Source organism: Equus caballus, chromosome 1 (assembly GCF_041296265.1).
Source record: "Equus caballus isolate H_3958 breed thoroughbred chromosome 1, TB-T2T, whole genome shotgun sequence".
In the NCBI taxonomy this organism is placed as follows: domain Eukaryota; kingdom Metazoa; phylum Chordata; class Mammalia; order Perissodactyla; family Equidae; genus Equus; species Equus caballus.
In genome coordinates, this window is record NC_091684.1 from 142,991,440 (window position 1) to 143,011,456 (window position 20,017).

Below are 20,017 nucleotides of genomic sequence, written 5' to 3' on the forward strand. Positions count from 1 at the left end.
CCCTTTTAGCTTTTTTTTTTAAACCTGGTTCCTAAAATTCATAGTTACATATGTGAATCATATTTTTATATTGGGTGATGTTGTTATACAACCATGAGTGCTGCCCTAAATTGTGGAGGAGCCTGCTTTTAATAGGTTACTGATCATTTGATTGGTTCATTTTTGTTTGCTGAACAATATACACTTTGTTTACATGTCTTCCCCGGACAGTAAGTATAATGTGAGAGAAAGAGAAGTAAAGAAGGAGGCATTTAAGGAATTAGATGTCCAGTGCCTTCTGGAGGGATCGAGTGTTTCTTCAGAATGCTGTCTCATAATACAAATTATTCCTTCTAGTTTGTAAACATTATTTAAAATCTGAAAAGGTACTGGGCTAGCATTTAGGAAACCTGCTGTTCTAGCTTGTTGTGATGGACTAGCATTTACCTTACCAGGCCTTAGTTTCTTCATCTTAATTTAAACTTTAGTAGAAAAAATCATACCAAATAATATAATATTCCTATGTAATCACTACTCAAAATGACTTACCCAAGTTATAACATTGTGCCCTCTTTAACTCAGACTTTTAAAAAAAAAAAAAAAAGAAATAAAGTTTACGGATACAGTCGACGATTCCTTCCCTACCAAATTTTCCTGTTTCTTTTTCTTTAAAATTAGGGTTTGGAATGGGTAACATCTAAGGGTCCTTCAGTGTCGATATTTTGTGATTCTAATTGTAAGTGGTTTTACTTTGAAATTGTGATGTACACTGCCTGAGGATGTTGAACTTTTTCACAACTGAAATTAAAATGCTATGGTTTTATGTCATCTATTTCTCTCTTTTTTTTGAGCAAAATATAGGAAAAGAGAATTTCTTTTCTTTTATCTCACTTTTTTTTCTTTTAGAAAAAAGCATTCTGCCAGTGGCCAAAATCAATTTTATAATAGGTCTGTACAAATGAACTCATTTCTTTTAGCAACTGTATCCGGTGGAAGTCCCATCGGGGATGCCCTCAGCTTTATCAGCCCATAGCTCTGCTTCTGTAAAGTTTTGCTGCCTTTTGTTTTTGTGGTGGTTATAAGGGAAGCTCCAAGTCATGAGCATTTACAGTCATTGCTCAATATGTTTTCTTTATAACACCAGTTCCCCATTAAAATAGAAAGGCAAAATATGTGAGTGGACTATTTCTATTCTTTGAAAATATGCTGAAGAAATTTATCTTAAACTCTTTATGGTAAGCAAGTGGGAATATTAATTTAATAAAATAGCTGATATTTATGACATCCATGATGTTGACAAATTTTATAAAGAATTGAAAATTTTATATAAGCTTATTTGGAAACTATTTACTTTAGCAAATAAGGTTTATGTGTATAGAGTTGGACTTTTCCAGTTTTTTCCTTGTTAAATTGTCACACCTTAGGGCTGGCCTGGTGGTGTACTGGTTAAGTTTGCACACTCTACTTCAGTGGCCTGGGGTTTGCTGGTTCAGATCCTGGGCACAGACTTATACACTGCTCATCAAGCCATGCCATGGTGGCATCTCACATAGATGAACTCGATATACAATTATTACTGGGGCTTTGGGGAGAAAGGAAAAAAAAAAGGAGGAAGGTTGGCAACAGATGTTAGCTAAAGGCCACTCTTCCTCACCAAAAAGCAATTAAAAAAATTTTCATATCTTGAGGAAGGGAAGAATTTAACCTGTAAAAAATTTCACACACTGGTCTTACTATTCTTTGGAAACAGATGATAAACTAAGGCGATTCCTCTTAACTGGAGTATTTGAGTAGGCTAAGGCAGTGATTTTCAACCAGGGATGACTTTGCCCCCAGGAGGATGTTTGGCAATGAGACATTTTTGATTGTCACCCTGAGGGGCAGAGGTGTGCTACTGGGATCTAGTGGGTAGACCCCAGGAATACTGCTACATCCTACAATGCACAGGACAGCTCCCCACAACAAAGCATTATCCAGCCCAAAATGTCTATTGAGAAACCCTAGTCTGAGGAGAGTATTGAGATTGTCGTCTGCATTTATTGGAGATTCTCTGGGTGCTGAACAAATTGTAGTAAGAGGTAGAAAAGGACTTAGAGTAGATATATGCCTCATGAAATTTATAACTTGAGAAACAGATGTCTTAAAAAGTGACCGAAAGGTATCATGTCAGTAAAAATGCATAATCTTTGTTTGGATGATATCAGGAAGTAGTTTTAAGAATCACAATGTTTTCTTAACATAATTTGGAAAAGATGATGTCGTGCATACGTTTGTACATATATGGGCATTCACAATGAAATCCACAATAAACAAAAAGTTGTAGAGTAAGAAGGATGGGGAAAATTCTTCTTCTTCTTCTTCTTCTTCTTCTTATTTGCTGAGGAAGACTTGCCCTGAGCTAACATCTGCTGCCAATCTTCCTCCTTCTCCATGTGAGCGGCTGCCACAGCATGGACACTGATAGACGAATGGCGTAGGTCTGCACGCAGGAACTGACCTGGGCCCGGAAGTGGAGCATGCAGAACTTAACCACTGGGCCACTGGGGCTGGCCCAGGAAAATTATTTGAATGTCTAGAATCAGGAATTATATTGTGTATATTACCTTTAAATTGGAGAAGCAAAACAAAATAAAACACCTGTCATTTTCTTTCTGTTTTTATTCCTTTAAAGATTTTTTCATGCCAAGCAATTCCTATCTATTTTTAAAAGTGATTTTAAGCAGGATGATCTTTTAAAAATTCTTACTGTTGTAGAAAAATGAGGCCCTAATTATTTACTAGCTGTGAGACCCATGGGCGAAACGTTTTAATTATGTAAGCCTCATCCTTATCTGTAAAATGGGGAACATTCTGTGTTTGTGAGATAAATTTTGTGAAACTCCTTTGTAATTATAATTGTTAAATTGTTAATACTGACAGTAGTAGTGATGATGCCCAAACCTAGCTGATTGATGGAAAACAGCTTGCTTTTTAAAAATTTTCCTAAGTGTATTTCTTCTTAACTTCAGCCTTTAGGGTTTTCATATTCTATAGTGTAATAATTTTGCGTAGAGCTAACACCACATATCTAAACATTTCTTATTTTCCAAACAAATTTCTTAAAAACCTATTTGCGTTTGAATTTGCACTTACAAACTTATATTACCTGCCAGCTAGTTTGTAAGTCAGATTTTCAAAGGTTCAGAAAAGTGCTGGTGGGCATGTTGCTGCCTATGCAGTTAGGAAGGTTTATCCAGGTTTTTGTTTTCCCCACAGACTAGTACCGGGAGATAAATTGTACAGCCCTTAGCTATTTGATGTGTGTCCAGGATATAATTGTTTTAAGAATAACATATTTGAAGAGGTATGTTGAAGTGCCAGATCTTGTGCAATTTGGTTTAAGAAGTATTGTTGCAACGTAGAACCTTTGTCAGTTTGATTTTTCAGGGTAATTTACTGTGGCAAGTCAACAGGAAAATCCTTCGTTCAGAATTCTGCTGCTCTCACTCCCGTTTGACAGGTAGAATATACAGAGAGGCTGTGATGTGTTGGATACAAGGGGTGGCTATTGTGACCAGGAGTAGGAACCAGGTAGAGTGCTCTCAGAGTTTGTAGCTCTGCAAACTACGCTCAGCCCATGCTGATGCCTGTACTGTCCTTCACCCCACCCAACACTTTTCCATCAGCTGCTGGGTATTGTTGGAGCAGAGAAGCGTGAGGAAGGAGGAAACCTGGGTTCTAATTCCATCTCTGATACTGCCTGGTTGGTGTGGCTTTTGGCAAGTCACTGACCAGTGACCACTAGTTTCTTATCTATAAATGAGAGGGTTAGACAAAGTTGTCTATTCTGGCTTTAAATTTCTGTGATTCGAACAAGGCCAGAGCAGTGTGAGCTCCTTCATGAGATAACTGGTCCTGCCACTTGCTCTGCTTTCATGGTGAGAAATGGTAGTCAAATAATGTATTAGTTTCCTTCCCTTTTTGTTCTTCTCTTGATATTGGTGAGCAAAGAGTCATAGTCATGAAATAGGACAAGATAAATGAAGTTTCACCCTCATGGTGATATTTGCAAATCCAAATCTGATATATTACATTATCTTAACAGGTAGCCATAGGTAGCTTGAGAATGTAGGAAAAAGCGGGACTCTGCTTCTTTTTACCTTGACACGTAAAACGTGGCAGTATCTAGGTATTTCTAAACCTGTAAAGGAATTTTTTTAGTCCTTTCTTCCCAGTCAACTCTTGGTGTAGTGAAGGCCACATTTCTTGTTAACTTGTCCTATCGCATGTATAATAAACAACAAAAAGTTGAGTGTTAGGGCCTGGCCCAGTGGTGTAGTGGTTTAGTTCGCTGTGCTTTGGTGGCCCGGGGTTCACAGGTTTGGATCCCAGGTGTGGACCTAGCACTGCTCATCAAGCTACACTGTGGTGGCATCCCACATAAAATAGAGGAAGATTGGCACAGACGTTAACTCAGGGCCAATCTTCCTCACACACACACACACACACAAACTTAAATGTTGTAATATATTTAGGCTCAGTTATTACAATTAAAGCAATGCTTACAAATTTAAATTGAAAACACCTTTGAACATATTTAAATAGCATCATAAATTAAAAATTTATCCCTTTTCTAGAAATATTATTGTAAGTTGATACTTTGGTAACCTTTCTATTAGGAAGCTCTGCCACTTTACGCACTATTAGGAGATCCCTGATGTGTACTTGAAAGAGAGAAAGTTCAGTGGTAACGTGGCAGCTTTCCATCTTTCTTTGCCAGGACTTCTTATTTCAACAGGGAAATGGAAAGAGTAAATCACTTGTTTCCTTTCCCTCTTCCATTTTCCCCTCCCAAGACAAAGTCACTGTGAACTCCTTTTAAAAGGAGTCTATCTTGGTTAATTTGCATTAAATAGCTAGTTTCAAGTGAAATGAATCACTACAATATTTTCTTCAATATTCTTTACTGAAACGTTAGTTATTAAAGTAATTTGATTTTTCCTTTAAAAAACTGTTCAGCCATTTACTTTAGCTCACTTCTTTGGAAAATGAATGTGTTTGAATATTTTGATATGTTTTCAAATAAATAATGAGTGTTTGTGTTATACATACATAAAGGAAATCTTAAATAAAAAGTAAATACATAGCATTACATATTCCTTTTTACACTGTTTTACAGTATGCAAAGCTAGTTTCATGGATTAGGGCATGGCATTTTTGTTGGTTGGTTGGTTTTTTGTTTTTAATGACAGTTTTGGATTAATCTCTTTGTTTTATATTAAGAACATTGACCAGGGAGTCAGGAGACGTAGGTTCTATTCTTAGCACTCTTGCAAATTAATTGTATAACCTTGGATAAATCACCTAATCTCTTTAGGTTTCAGTATCCTCATGTATAAAGTGAGAGGGGATTAGGTTGAAAGATCTTTATGGTCCTGAATAATTCAAAATCATAACTTGTGAATTTCTGTCTTTTGTTTTTGGAAAAAATGTAGATTTTTAAAAAGTATTATAATGACCAGTTTGGAATGCCATCTCCTGCTTCTGTGTTTTCTGTTGTGGCACTTTCCTTTCTTCTGTTTATCCTCTTAACACAAACCTTGATTCTGCCTTATCTTTCTCGTTCTGTCCTTGTTAGTTATACTGATTTTGGTTTCCCTATTTGATTTTGGATTTCTTCACACTCTTAAAATGCAAAGACCAAAAGTGGATCCACCAACTATGCAGGCCTCTTAATGCTGAGTCTAATTCTTGTATGGCATTTTTTTTTTCAATGGAGATAGAATTATCTTCTGAATTAAAATCCTCTACCCTTTCTGCTCTTCTCTTTGGGAGATAGTGTGATGTTCTGAACCCAGCATTGGGCATCAGAAGATTTAAGCCCTGGCTCTACCACTCACTAGGTTGACAGTGTTCTTAGGTCAGTTGTTTATCCTCTCTATGTGTCAGTTTCTTGTGCATAATATCTATGTCCTGCCTCCTTCACCAGGAGGCTGTGAGGATCAAGTAATGTAATAGATGTGAGAGTGTTTTCTAAAATGTAAAGGTTTATCGTATTATTGTAGTTGTTTCTACCCCAGCATAATATGTATTCTAGATCAATTAAGTCAATATTTATTGAGCACCTACTATGAGGAGAAGCAGTAAGGAGTTTATAATCAGTTTGGGGATTTGTATAGTTAAGTGCCATAAGAAAGGTAGAGTCAAACTTTCTATGAAAGTTCAGATTATTTTTGACCGGAGATATCTGACGTCGACACTATATTTCTTACGTTTGTTTTGTAGGCTATTATGTATTTTAAAAGGCATTCTTGGACAGGCAGCCTTGTTCCATGTTATGCCACTACCATTTGATTTTTATTCATAAATATACTAACTTGGTGGTTTTCTATAATTTAGCAACCATTTCTTTTTCTATTGTTATTTTTTTTTTTTGAGATGACTCCGACTCTGCTTACCTTAGTGTCACTTGCTAATTTAATGGATTTACTTTCATTTCCATCTTCTGGCTCATTAGTAAAGATTATTAGGTAAATTCTGATCCAGGATTTACCCTTTTAAGGGACTTCATAAAATTAGCTTGGAAACTTTATGTGTGACTCTCTAGCATGTATGCTCATCCAAAATATTTCTAGTTTATTACTGAGAATTATATACTGTCAAAATCAGACACCTTCTCTTCTGGAGCCCGGACGACATTTATTGCTTACTCTCATCCTTTAGGCCTGTCAGTCTGTCGTAGAAGGAAATCACTTCGTAGAACTTCCTTTGGAATTTCCTGGGATCAGAGACACCTGATTGTGGGATTGGCTTTAGTGCCTTCCTTGCTCCAGAGTTGAGTTTATCCATCTCCAATTATTAGTTATTCTTTCCCTTTTTTTTTTTTTTAAAGATTGGACAAATATTTACCCTTCCTCCAGGTTTTTGGGAACTTCCTATGGCCTCTCTGTGTTCTTAGCCCAGGTGATCTGGCTATAGCAGTGAAGTTATTTACTTGTGTATGGATTTATTATGTTATCCTGAAGTAAAAATGGAAAACTAAATCTTAACTTTTCCCTCAGTATTCAGTTAAGTGTAAAATGGTTGATATTTAGGAGGGGATCTGCCTTAATCTTAGTTTTTTGGTTTTTTTTTTTTTGAGGAAGATTAGCCCCAAGCTAACTACTGCCTATCCTCCACTTTTTGCTGAGGAAGACTGGCCTTGAGCTAACATCCATGCCCATCTTCCTCTGCTTTATATGTGGGACCCCTACCAGAGCATGGCTTTTGCCAAGCGGTGCCATGTCTGCACCCGGGATCTGAACCGGCAAACCCTGGGCTGCCGAGAAGCAGGACGTGTGAACTTAACTGCTGCGCCACTGGGCCGGCCCCAATCTTAGTTTTATAAATTGTTTTTTTTTACACAGAATTTCTGATATTCGTAGGATAGACAATGAAACTCCTGTATATATATCTGCAGAAAAGCATGCAGTTTAGTTGAAGAGGACTTGTTAGCACAGTGGGTTGCCTCGATAAGGCACTCATTTACTGGTTGAATGAATGAATGCACTTTTACCCAGGTGTTAATCTGCAATATGCTGCTATTCCTCCCCTTTTCTTTGTATTGGGACTAGCGGCTCCTCCTTCAGTGCAAATAATTTATAGAGTGTATCATTCTTATTTCATTGTTACATTTACAGTTTGTTAGATAGCATTCACATTTTTCAGAGAGGAAGTATGCATTTGTTTGATAGACTCTAAGTAGCAGAAATAGATCTTGTTTCATGTGTCTGTTGGTAAGGGAGACGTTAGATATAGGAGGAACTTATATAAAACATTGAGGTCATATTGACATTAGAATTTACTTTTGTTTCTCTGTTTCTTATGACAGTTTGTATAATAATTTTAACATAAAAGTAATATCTGATTATTATAAAAACTAGAAAATGCTGAAAAACATTAACTAAAAAAATCTGTAATACTTCCTAGCAATAATCACTATTACCTCTTTTGTCTGTCTTTCTAAATATGCTTGTTTAACTCTGTTAGCCATATTGGTAGTTTTCAGTATTTCACGTCTTAAACACCATCTATTCATTAAAGAACCGGAGGGCCACTACACCGAAACAGCCCACTTTTTATGGGGACATTTATACTTCATATCTAATGCAGATTACTTCTGAGCACTGCTGATGACACTTGACCCACTAGTTGAGAGTGACTGGGTAAAACAGTCAAAATTCATGAGCAAGTTTGCAGGTTGGGCCTTAGATCTTGTTAAACTAGTTAGGATTGCTTCTCATATGCACTAGCATTTGTGCAGATCACTTCTTTTGGCTTGAGTAGTTGAACATTGTAATTTTTGGTAAGTCATCATCTGAGAGAATTGAATCCAGGAATGTTTTTCCATTTTATGTACTTTTTGTACATACAGTATTTAAGGATTTTTTTTCCAATTCCCGAATACACGTAGTTTTTCATGAGTACTTTATTATCCCTACCTTTGGTCAGCGATGGCATCTTGTCAATTCTACCTCCAAAATAACTTTTTGCTCTGACTCCACCTCTTCAACCCCGAAGTTACTTCCTATTTCAGGTTTAAATTGCTCTTCAGTGTATTGTAGAAGCTGCCTGATTGCCTGTGTTCTTTCCCTTTCCTCCTATTACCGTGCTGGAGTATTTTCTTTCCATTTGTGAGGTTCTTACCTCCTTCTCTCCTTTATTGCAGTTTTCAGTAATTTATTTTAGAAAATTTAAAAAATACGTATACACAGAAAATGAATTTTATTATATGGAAATAACTGCTGTGGTCATTATGATGTCTAGACAAACAACACAGTTGTTTGTTTTCTGTGAATGTGTGCATATATAATTTTTAAATTTGATCAACCTGGGTATTCTTTAACATTTTTTAAAACAATATTTTGTAAACATTTTCCCATGATTGTGCACATTTTTTTTGCTCTAAATTGTAGATGTATTATGATTTATGCCTTCTTCCTGGATATTTAGTTCTTTAGGTCCTCCCTCCCATCCAGGCATCCTTTCTGCTATTATAACTAATTTTGCAATATCCTTGTAGCCGAATTGTTTGCACAGATCCATGATTATTTCTTAGGAAAGTATTGTAATTGTTCTGAAATATAGCTCTGATTTTGTCATCCCTATTGTATATATTTCTCTCTGTTGTGACCAGTCTGAACTTTCTATCCTAAAAACCCTTTGTTAGTCTGGCCCCTGCCAACCTTTCTGACTTTATTTCCTATCCTTTTCTCACACCCTCCAGTTACACCAAACCACATGTGCTTTCTAAAATGTGTCTTACTCATGGATGTCTGTTTGCCCTCTTTTCTTATCTACTCAGTGTAGATAAGAATGTTTCTTTGGCCTTGTAGCCTAACTTTCCTGTGAAGTTCTTGATCTTCCTAGGCAGAGTTAGGTGGTTCCTCATTTGCATCTTATGCATTCTACTGTTGGAATGCCAATAGAGTATTTCCAAAATTTTGGAAATTTAGTTTCCTCTGTCAGGCTGTGAGCTCTCCAATAGCAGGGAGGTTGTCCTAGTCATCTCTCTCTTTTCAGCGCTTAAGTAAGCCTGCCATGGTGGTCTAGTGATTGAATGGCTCTCAGTGCCAGTGCTTGGGTTCGTTTGCTGGTGAGGGAACCACACCACTCATCTGTTGATTGTCATATTGTGGCGGCTGTGTGTTGTGATTTGGGAATTGATGGCACTGACTCATAGTAGGTGCTTAATAAATGTTTGAATAAATCTGAAATTTGGGGAAAAGCAAATCTTTAATAATAGCATCATAATTAAATATACTTTTTAACCTTTTTAATTTACTCCAGAATACTATGAGGAAAAAGTTACTTGATTGAAAAATATTTATGGAGAGCATAGGAAGAGTAGTATTTAAAAAAAAAAAATCATAAGTAATTAAGAAAATGTATAACTGGATAATTTATGCTTGCATTTAATGTTGAAACTATAGTTTTATTAATCTTTACAGAATTTAAGTGAAATGAAAACTTTTTTCTATTGCTAAAATTTTTATGTAAGCAAGAATATTTAAGTATTATATATCAACAAATATAGGTAGAGTGTTTAAAATTTGAGTCATGTTATAGTGTCATCATGGCTTTAGTTCTTATAACTTAACATCTGAATAAATTTAAGAAATGTTGGACTAATTAAAAAATATTAGAACCATTAGCAATAATCATTGGGATAGTAGGATGTTTGGCGTTTTAAAAGACTAACACCATATCCCTATAGAAAATATTCATTGACACCATAATTAAGGAAAGAATCCTGGGTTACAGGAAAATTGATCTCTTCTAGCAGTCATCTCTTTATATCCTTCTCTTGAGATTTTGGCTTAATCATTCAAAATGATGGATACTTTCTTTGGTTGTGAAGTTCTTCAGTCTGAAAGTCTCTAAATCCTTTTTCATTGTCTGTTTAAACATTAGTCAGTTTAAATATTTTGTAATTTCTTTTGCAATGGGCTAACCTAAAGTGTGCTACAGTTAATAATTCTTGTTCATATATAGCAACTCTTGTGCCTGTAGCTTCATTAGTTCTTGAAGTATGCTTTGCTCACCGTTGTCTTCTTAGCACTTAGCATAGTGACATAGTGATTGGCACTGCATTATGACAGGTTATACTAATTGGTATATTAACTTTATATTTTTCCTCTTTTTCTTTTTTAAAGGTGATGTGGCTTTAGATAATCTACAGATAAAAGAAAATGCTCTGGTAAGTTTTTTTTAACTATGTTGATTACTCAGTTAATTTGGTAAGCTCTTAGAAACCTTTGGTTACAGGGTATCTGGTACCAGGTACCAGATAAAGTGACTGAGTCATTCACAGAAGGATTAGTGGTTTAACTATTTGCTGTAAGAAAATCTGAGATTAAAGATTTAGAATTTTTTTTTCCTGGTGATCAAAATAATATCTCTTGGAAAATGGAATGTGTTTCCTTGACCTAATTTGACTGTGTAGCTTTATAGCAGACAATTGTCTTACTGAAGTAGTTTTCTTCAGAATTATTCGTACATATTTTTCAGCTAAATAAGCCCTTGATTTTAACAATTTATATAATGAATAATTGTATTTTTGGAAATACATTGACACTCCAGCCTTATAATATTATGGTAATATTAAGAGGTAAAATAGATTTTTTTGGAGTCTAGCTCTAGAAAGTGATTTGTATCATTTACTATTGAGCTAAAAACAAACAAAGCAATACTCTCCCTATCCTCTACCCCCCACCCCTCGTTAGGCTTTAGCTGATTGGACTTAATTTGAGTTTATGAAGGCACTTAAGTATGAATTTATTCTTTAATTAATAGGTCAGATTTCTAATTAACCTACAGTGTGTTTTGTAATCCTGGCTTTTACCTCTGGTTGGATTTCTACATTATGAACAGTGTAATTAGAGGAGACTTAGACATACACAAACTCTCCCACGACTGGTCTCAGAGAAGCGAATTTTGGATATTGAAGATCCTAGGGGTAGAACTTTGTCACGAGAGTAACAGTTTATTTTGTTATAGTGAAAACAGCTTAGCATAGTGGAAAGAGCATAGACCTTACGGTCTGGCAGAACTGGTTTGAGTGCGAGCTCTGCCTTTTCCCACCTGTGTGAATTTTGGCAAGTTTCTTGATTTCTTTGAGCATCAGTTTAGTATCTTTAAAGTTGAGTTAATAATACAAAACAATATAGTATCTCTGTGCCTTTGTGGCTTGAATGAGATGAAAAGTAGAGCCCAGTAAGTAGTGGACACTCAAAATATTCAAATTTTCTTTCCCTCCTTTTATATAGGATACTACAACTTTTTAAATTTTATCTGAAAATGTAGAACTTAAGATTCTGTTGCTAGATATTGGAATGAAAATTATTTTTCCTCTATGTATGAAAATATTTTAGAAAGAAATAAGTATAAATAGAATTGTGGTGACAAGATGTGTATCTAACATACACTAACATACTTAGAAGACAAATTTTTTGAATTCTTTGTTAGCCTAATTTGAGTTTTGGTTATAATTAAAGTTATTTTGTGGTTTGTATTCGCCATTAATTCAATTTTGTAATTGTAGTTTTGTAGTTTATATTTATAGTCTGTATTCTCCATTAATTCAAACTAGCCTCCTTTCTCCAATTAAAGTGGATTGGTGAGGTTTACTTTGATATGGGTTCTTTACATTTATTTTGTGTGAAAAACTATTTCAGGAGGATCAAAACGAGCTTGAGACCACACTTTTAGAAGTGCATAGTTTACGGTTTGTATCCTGTATGATATGAAGACCGCTGAATTTCTCTCCCGCAGTCCCTCATGCCCCTGCTGCCCCAGGAGGGTAGAGTTGTTCTCTTATCACCAGTGAGGACGGTTTTTTGGGGCCTAAAAAAAAGACTTTTTATCAAAAGCTGTTAGTATTTTGTTTGTTTCCTGTTCACCTAGAATAGTTGAGTAATCAGATGATTGACTAAACCGATTACTTTAGTTAATTATTACCTAAAGTGCTGTACTTCCGTTGCCAGATTTTGATAGTATTACTATATGCTGAGGTACACTTAACAATCTGAATCTGATTGGTTTAATTTTTAATAATTCTAAAGACTCAAGTCTCATTGTGAATATCAGTTATTGTTTAGTCCTCTGTGAGTAAAAAGTTATTTGCATTTTCTAGTGGTTTGGAATCTTAGATAAGTGAAAGTTTATTATTATTGATTGGTACTTGTCAGTAACTTACCTAAAGTAAATGCTGGTTTGGTAAATAATGCCTTTTCTTTTAAGATTGTTTTGTTTATTCATTTATTAAATATTTGAGAGAGAATTGTTCAGTTATTGTTTTCAACATATTTGTGTGAAAGGACTCTTTCTTTTCCTATTCTAATATTTCAGATAAGCAATGTCCATCTGTTAGTATAAAAGTTCATGGGATTTACACCTGGCTTGGTTTGGTTTATTGAAACAAATAACCAGTTTACTCAATTATTTTCAACTACAAACTCCTTTTGTATTGTTCCTATTTATAATTTTGCTTCTTTTGTAAATTCTTTCTTCAAAGTAAAGGTTTAACTTAATAAAAACTTTTTTTCAGCCATAAAACATACTCTTTATGACTTACTCAAATAAGAAAATTTGTTTTCTGTTTTTCCTTAGCTGTGATTGTATATTTAAATGATGATACAAAGATGATTTTTGCAGTGCTTAATAACTTAAGATGTCCTTTCAATTTTTTTTTTCCTGCTGAAGAGTGAATTGGATGTTCCTTTTAAAGTCAAGGCTGGCCAAATTGGTAAGTACTTCACTCTTCATTTGAGTTATTCTCAGTTCTTTTAGTTTTTTATTTTTCCTGTGTTGTTTAATCTAAGACATCTTTTTTAGCTTGAACAAAAAATGTGAGGTGTTTTGGCTTATGTGGATTACAGCTTTTGAAGTTCTGAACTTGGTGTATATTATGTATAATACATAAATACTTCAAAGTTTTTGACAAAAGGGTACAAAATTACTCTCTAAAATTGAAGAACATTTGAACTGCAAGGATACTTTTCAGGCTTTAGTTCCACCACACAGAATATATCTTAATTTTCAAAATTGATGTTGAAATTTTGTAGGCTTTTTCTTTATATGTGAAAGTAGTATAATTTGCAAACTCTAGTCAATAAAATTTAAGTGTAGCTTATTTCCCTCCTGTTATGTTCATCCATTTCACTTGATATATTATGCAGCAGTGTGGTGTGGAGAGTATGTTTGGTAAGTGGGAAATCTTTCTGTGAGCTGAACTCTCACGCTAAGATCATCCATAACTAAGCATACATCTTTGTTAAGAAATTTTTCAGTAGAAAGTTTAATCTATGAAGTCCTCTCAGCTAGTCCATACTACTTGATTTTTACTTTTTAAAAAATATAAATTACAACCCTTGATGACTTACTCTTTCTTTAGAATTTTCGCTTAGGCCACCGTCCTTCCTTCCATCTGCATCACCCTGCTACTTCGTCACTATTCTATCATCTCTTAACAATTACTTGAATATTTCTGCTTGAGTCCGCTTTATATGTTCCTTTTAATATAAAGTAACATTTTCAAGCTTTGTCCCTTGAAACAGGAGACACTCCCTTAGATGAAAGCATCCCTGGGGCGCGCACTGTCTTTTTTGTTTGTCTTTTATACAGAGCCTTGTGCTGTGTGAGGTGGTGATGTTTAGCAGCGTTCTAGAATTATTGTTTTGGCCCTACGTGCTTAATTGGAGTCCTAGAGAGAAGTTATAGGCATTCATTCGTTCTTTTACATTTGAGATATTTATGCACACATGCTACATATGATACTATGGGAGAGGCAAGGATGAATATGATATCTTTCTTCTCAAGGAAGTTATAGAGATCTAAAATTAGGACATACTATTGCAATCACATTTCCAGGGTGTTGGATGAGTTATATTTGACTAAAGAACTTTTACATTATTCATTATATTATTATAACTAGATTTATATTTTGGAAGAGGTTTTCTAGTGGTTCAGAATTTGTTCTTTTTGCTTTTAAAGTATATAAGAATTGAATGGCTTCCTTCATAGTTGTTCACTGAATTATGAGAGACTCAACATATAAGGATGCGAAGCATATTTTCTTTGTATTTATCCCTTGTTTTTGGTTTATGGAGTATTTGTATTAGTTATTAAATTTCTGTTAGGTTGAAATATTACACCTAGCCTGTAGAGTCACTGTGGCTAAGTAAGCTCTAGAATGTTTTGGTGTTCTAAGAGCTAGACATATTTGTGGGTGCTCCTGGGTTATCCTTTTACTTAAAAAATTTCTTATCTATAAAAGGGAGACAGACTATAACCGAATTCCAGTGGAATTCAGGATACTGAAGTAAGGTAAATGGAGAGAAGAAAAGGTTTAGGGAACAGACAGTCGCTTTTTGGTATGCTAGTTAAAGGTGCATTTCCCACTTTTTCAGTATCATGCTCACCAAGAAGGCAATCAAATAAATTTTTTAGGAGTTTATGAGGTAATTACAAATATAACAGTATCTATTATAAATATAGGTGTGGGTCAGTATAAAATTGTCAGACTTAGAAATGACCCAGAAGTATATGGCATTGTCTCTAGACTCCCCTGGCATGGGAGCCATTTAAGAAACTCAGGAGGGTTACAAGCTGAAGAAAAAAAATTTAAATAATTTGAGATTTTTAACCCTGGGAATAGATTTCCAGGTAAAACTGGCTTGCCTACATAGCCATCCAGGTGAATCAAAATATCCTTTTTTATATTGCATTATTTTATTTCCTCTTCAGTGTGTTATCCTGTTTAACAATTCTTTGAACTTTGAGCATCTTTATTTAAAAGTGCCAGTGATTCTGGTGGTGTAAGTAGCTTAGTCATTCACATAATAGTATGACTTAGTTGAACCTGATTCTTTTCTCTTGAGAGTCTTGATCAGCAGCGCTGAGAGAATTATAGTTTTTATAGGGTTATTATTTTTTGAATTGTGGTGAGAGAAGGTATTTTATTTTGGAACATGAAAAGCTTTGGAGATACACAAGGTTGGGATAGAAGTTCTCTAGTATTGTTGAGGGCCGATTGGGACATTGGCTGCCTAGGAACCTGGAGAGAGGGCATACTGGAGATTAGGAAAAGAGTAAAGAAATAAATATGGAAAGATAGAAAAGAGGTTTTAACTATTTCAAAATTTAGCCAAGAGTGTGCCCTTTGTGGCTTCTCTCCTGCTCTATGTAGCCTTTTCCCATCAAACTCCAAACTTGGCTTAGTGATGCTCAGGGCCATAGTTCATCTATATTATGAGTGAAAAAGTTTCTCAGTCTCTGAAAAACCTGAGATTAATACCATTGTTTCCAAGAGAGAAGATGTGTTCTACCTTTCAAGTAATTTATAAGTAGATATTTGGAATATAACTGGTCTGAACTGCCTGTAACTCATAATTATAAAGCAGTATACCTTTCCTTTAGGACCGGCCTCTTCCAACTGTAGCAGTTTGGTCTACTGTCAAAGGTCTGTTCCTTAGGTACTCTTCTCTGTGTTGCTGCTTCAGTGCCTGGGATCTTGTACAGATATTATTTTCTAATTGTGTTGTAGAGATGTAGTCGTAGGTATGTGCAGAACAGCATGTACAGTATTAAGATCATCAACTGTTGGATGAGGAAGAGCACCAGTTCTGGTTCCAGCATCCTCACTGGTGACTTGGGTGGACTCAGCAATTAATTTAACTTCTCTGAGACTGTTTCCTTTTTTTGAAAATTGAAATAATAGCTGCTTCATTCTTCTCACAGTTTGAGAATATTAAGTGAAATAATAGTTATCAAAAAGTTGGAAAAATATAAAGCACAATGTAAATAATCACTTCAGATAGTAATATGACATGGAAAAGATCTTTGCAAACTTCAGTGTTGGAGTTTTTTGTTTATTCTGAGTGATATACATACTATATGTGTGAAAGATTTTGTTATACTTTTTTTCTTAATGGAAAGTGAGAAACGTATATCTTCTTGAGCAGCCAAATAAGAATTTAAGGTTGATATTATGTTTCTTTAGATAAACTAACTTTGAAGATTCCTTGGAAGAACCTTTATGGAGAAGCAGTTGTTGCGACCCTAGAGGGATTATACCTGCTTGTTGTCCCTGGAGCAAGTATGTCACTTTAGGTTATAACCATTCAGTAACATTGCAATGAAATTAAATTGTTACCTGGGTTAAGTCTTTTAATATGTTTAGTAAAATAGAAGATAATTTAAATAAACTAATCATATACATATATGCACTTAAAGTGTACATTTTACATATACACACATATGTATTACCACATTTGTATATAAAATAGTTTTATTTTATTGTTGGAAAGAATGATTTCAACCATTAAGTTTATTCTGTTCTCTGTGAATAATTATTTTGCAACTAAGGCTTTCTATTAAGTTGAGATGCATTAGACATTTACTTTTGGAGAATGAAATGAAATAAGTTTTAAAAAATGTACTGATGTTTTAATCTACAGATTTCAGGATTGGAAAATTTTTTTCACATTTTGTTGCTTCTAATTTTGAATGAATGTTCTCTCAAAAATATGTGTAAATAGGGACTTTTTTCTTTATAAATTATAGTATTTTAATTTTTAATTAATGTTTTAAGGCAGTGATCTTTCAGTATTATCTTTTGTTATTAATGTTTTCTCAGTTATAAGAACAATATAGTGTTAAGAAAAGTTTGGATATCTTAGGAGAAATTACTTTTTTTCTCAACCACAAAACAAACACAATTTTTATATTTTTTTTCAAGCTTGCTGCCTGAGCTAACAACTGTTGCCAATCTTTTTTTTTTTTCTCTTCTTCTTCTTCTCCTCAAAGCCCCCCAGTACACAGTTGTGTATTCTAGTTGTGAGTGCCTCTGTCTGTGCTATGTGAGACGCTGCCTCAGAATGGCCTGATGAGCAGTGCCACCTCTGCACGCAGGATCGGAACCGGCGAAACCCTGGGCCACTGAAGTGGAGTGTGCGAACTTAACCACTTGGTTGTGGGGCCGGGCCCCACCATTTTTATTTTTATATTTTTCTTTCCAGTCTTTACTATATACATCCTTGATTTGATGTAGTATTTATCATACTATATTTACAACATGGATTTGGCTTTTTCACTTAATATATATGTTTTTAATATGTTTCACAGTTTTCATGGTGATAGTGACAATTTTGAAAGGCTGTATGATATTTCGTTGTGGACTGCCTACTGTTTTTTACTGTTACAGTGAACGTTATAACACCTTCTTATAGATATCATTTTTATTCTTTTGTGTTATTTCCTTAGGATACATTATCGGAAATGAAATTACTAATAAAAAGGATATATATATCTGATAATTGTTGATACATATTCTTGAATTACTTTCTGAAAGTCTTTTTATCAATCTACATTAATACCATCTGGTATTAGCTATTACATGTTTTCTGTAATTTCTCACAATTTTTGCACTCAGATATAATAACTAAAAAATTTCTAATGTACTTTCTGCCTTCCCTCTGTTCCTCCCTTTTACCTATCTACTCACTCTTTTTCCCTCTTATCCTTTTTCCTATCTTCCTCTCTTCCTTTAATTCATTTCCTTCCCTCCTTTACTTTTTGATATAAGCTTTGTAAATAAATAGGAATCATTTATGTTTAAGCTTTTTGTAAAACTAATCTAAAGAATGCAACCCTTCTTTGCCTTACAAAAAAAGACATATTACACACACATACACAATCGTAATGAGGCTGAAGTTTTCCTAATGTTTATTTATTAATTGCCTTTCTTTATGTGTGAATTAACTATGTATTTTTAGGTATTAAATATGATGCTGAAAAAGAAGAAAAATCCTTACAAGATATTAAACAGAAAGAGCTATCCCGAATTGAAGAAGCCCTTCAAAAAGCAGCAGAGAAAGGTATAGTAAGCTTATGTTTTAGATAAACTTAGATATACCTATATTTTAGATATGTTTAATACACTGTAAAGAGGATACTTTCATAAGCTGTCATAGCTGTAGTTGCAAAGAAAGAATCTATTAAAGTCATGTCTCAAAATATTGATTATAAATATTTTAATGACTAGCATTTAGGAATCATTGCCTTTTTCTGTGATTGTTTTATCTCACTGCCAGTTTAATTTTCCCACTTTTCTTATACAGAAATACTTTATGGAGACTTCCCGAATTCTCTGTGTTCTTGCAGACCTGTTTGTTTTTGCCACAGGTTAACAGTTTTTGCCTGCATTTTTACCTGTGTTCTTGGAAGATAATAAAGTTCAGTATATTAATATAGTGAGATAATGTTTAGACGAAATGGTGCTGTAATTCTATTCCCAGATGTATTTCTTGATGTTGTATAGGAGATTTTTGAAAACATGATTCTTCAGATTTCAACATTTTAAAATCTTGCCTTGTTTTAATATTTTGTTTTTATCTAAAAATAAATCTGGTGACTATTTTGACTTGGTTTATGGAGCAAGAATAGGATAAGATAAAAAAAGAGTAATCTATAGAGTGATGAGCTGGAAGACTTTTCCAAACCTGCAGTTTGTTTTTCTCTTTCAAGTCAAATCACACCCTGATTGCTGACTGGGTTATAGGGTTACTGGCATTTTATATCATTTTCGTGTCATATTTTGCATCATATCGTGCCATATGGTGGCATATTTATATATTTCTGTTATGAAAGAAGATGATACCAGAAATGCTAAGGCATTTCTCTTTGGTCTATCTAAAAAGATGTGGCAAATAGTGAGTGAGAAATGATGGAACTTATATTTAGATATAATATTTCTTTTCCTGGCCTAAGCTACTGACATTTAATTGAATCAATAAGAAGTCTCTCTTAAAAATAGTTTGCCCATTAAAATTGTTTATCAATGATTTTAATTTTTTTTGCCCCAAGTGTTTTCTCTTTTACAGAATTACTGATTCTTTTACAAAAAATTACTAAAATACTTAAAATACAAAAGATATCTTAATGGAAGAAATAAAAAAAGCCTAAACATTTTTTCCCTTTGTTTTTTATACTTAAGCACATTTTGTCTTTCTGCTGAAGATTAAGAATCTATATTTTTATGAAAAGTTTTCTTTTTTTCTATTTTATGTGCCAAATAAAGCAAGGTGATAATCGTTTTGTTTTATGACAATCCAGTGTGATGATTTGTTTTTATTCACTTTTGGTTAATTAGTATTATGGAACTAGTACTATAAAAATGAAAAGAAAGACTTAGAGAACACTAGAATTTCATTTCTTTCTTGAAACAGTTCAGATTAAATATATTTTCTTAACACCCACTTAGAATTATATATATTCATCAGTAAGTATATTGACATATACTTAGATATATTGATATAACATGTAAATATACATTTATAATCTATAATATATAATTGTTATATTTTCCCTTTTAAGGAACAAACCCCAACTCCTCCTTTTTTTTCTTTTGGATAGAAATAACTGGGATTGCTTAAAAAATATTTTAGTGTTTCTAGTGAACTGTGAGAAAAAGCCACTCTTCTTTTAGTCATTGACAACTTAATTGGCAAAACAATAACCT

General features: G+C 34.0%; 1 protein-coding gene across 6 annotated transcripts in view; it reads left to right on the plus strand.

Moving 5' to 3' along the window:
• The window catches only part of VPS13C (vacuolar protein sorting 13 homolog C), a 170,788-nt gene that overhangs the window by 1,503 nt on the left and 149,268 nt on the right, over positions 1-20,017 (plus strand). For all 6 annotated transcript variants that reach the window (XR_011426108.1, XR_011426104.1, XR_011426105.1 and 3 more), the window contains exons 2-5: positions 10,653-10,696; positions 13,201-13,243; positions 16,499-16,594; positions 18,273-18,374. Coding sequence is in view for 3 of the 6 variants with exons in the window: in XM_023616352.2 (XP_023472120.2) it covers positions 10,653-10,696; positions 13,201-13,243; positions 16,499-16,594; positions 18,273-18,374 (285 nt within the window). In the remaining 3 variants the exon portion in view is untranslated. The remainder of the gene's footprint in view (positions 1-10,652; positions 10,697-13,200; positions 13,244-16,498; positions 16,595-18,272; positions 18,375-20,017) is intronic.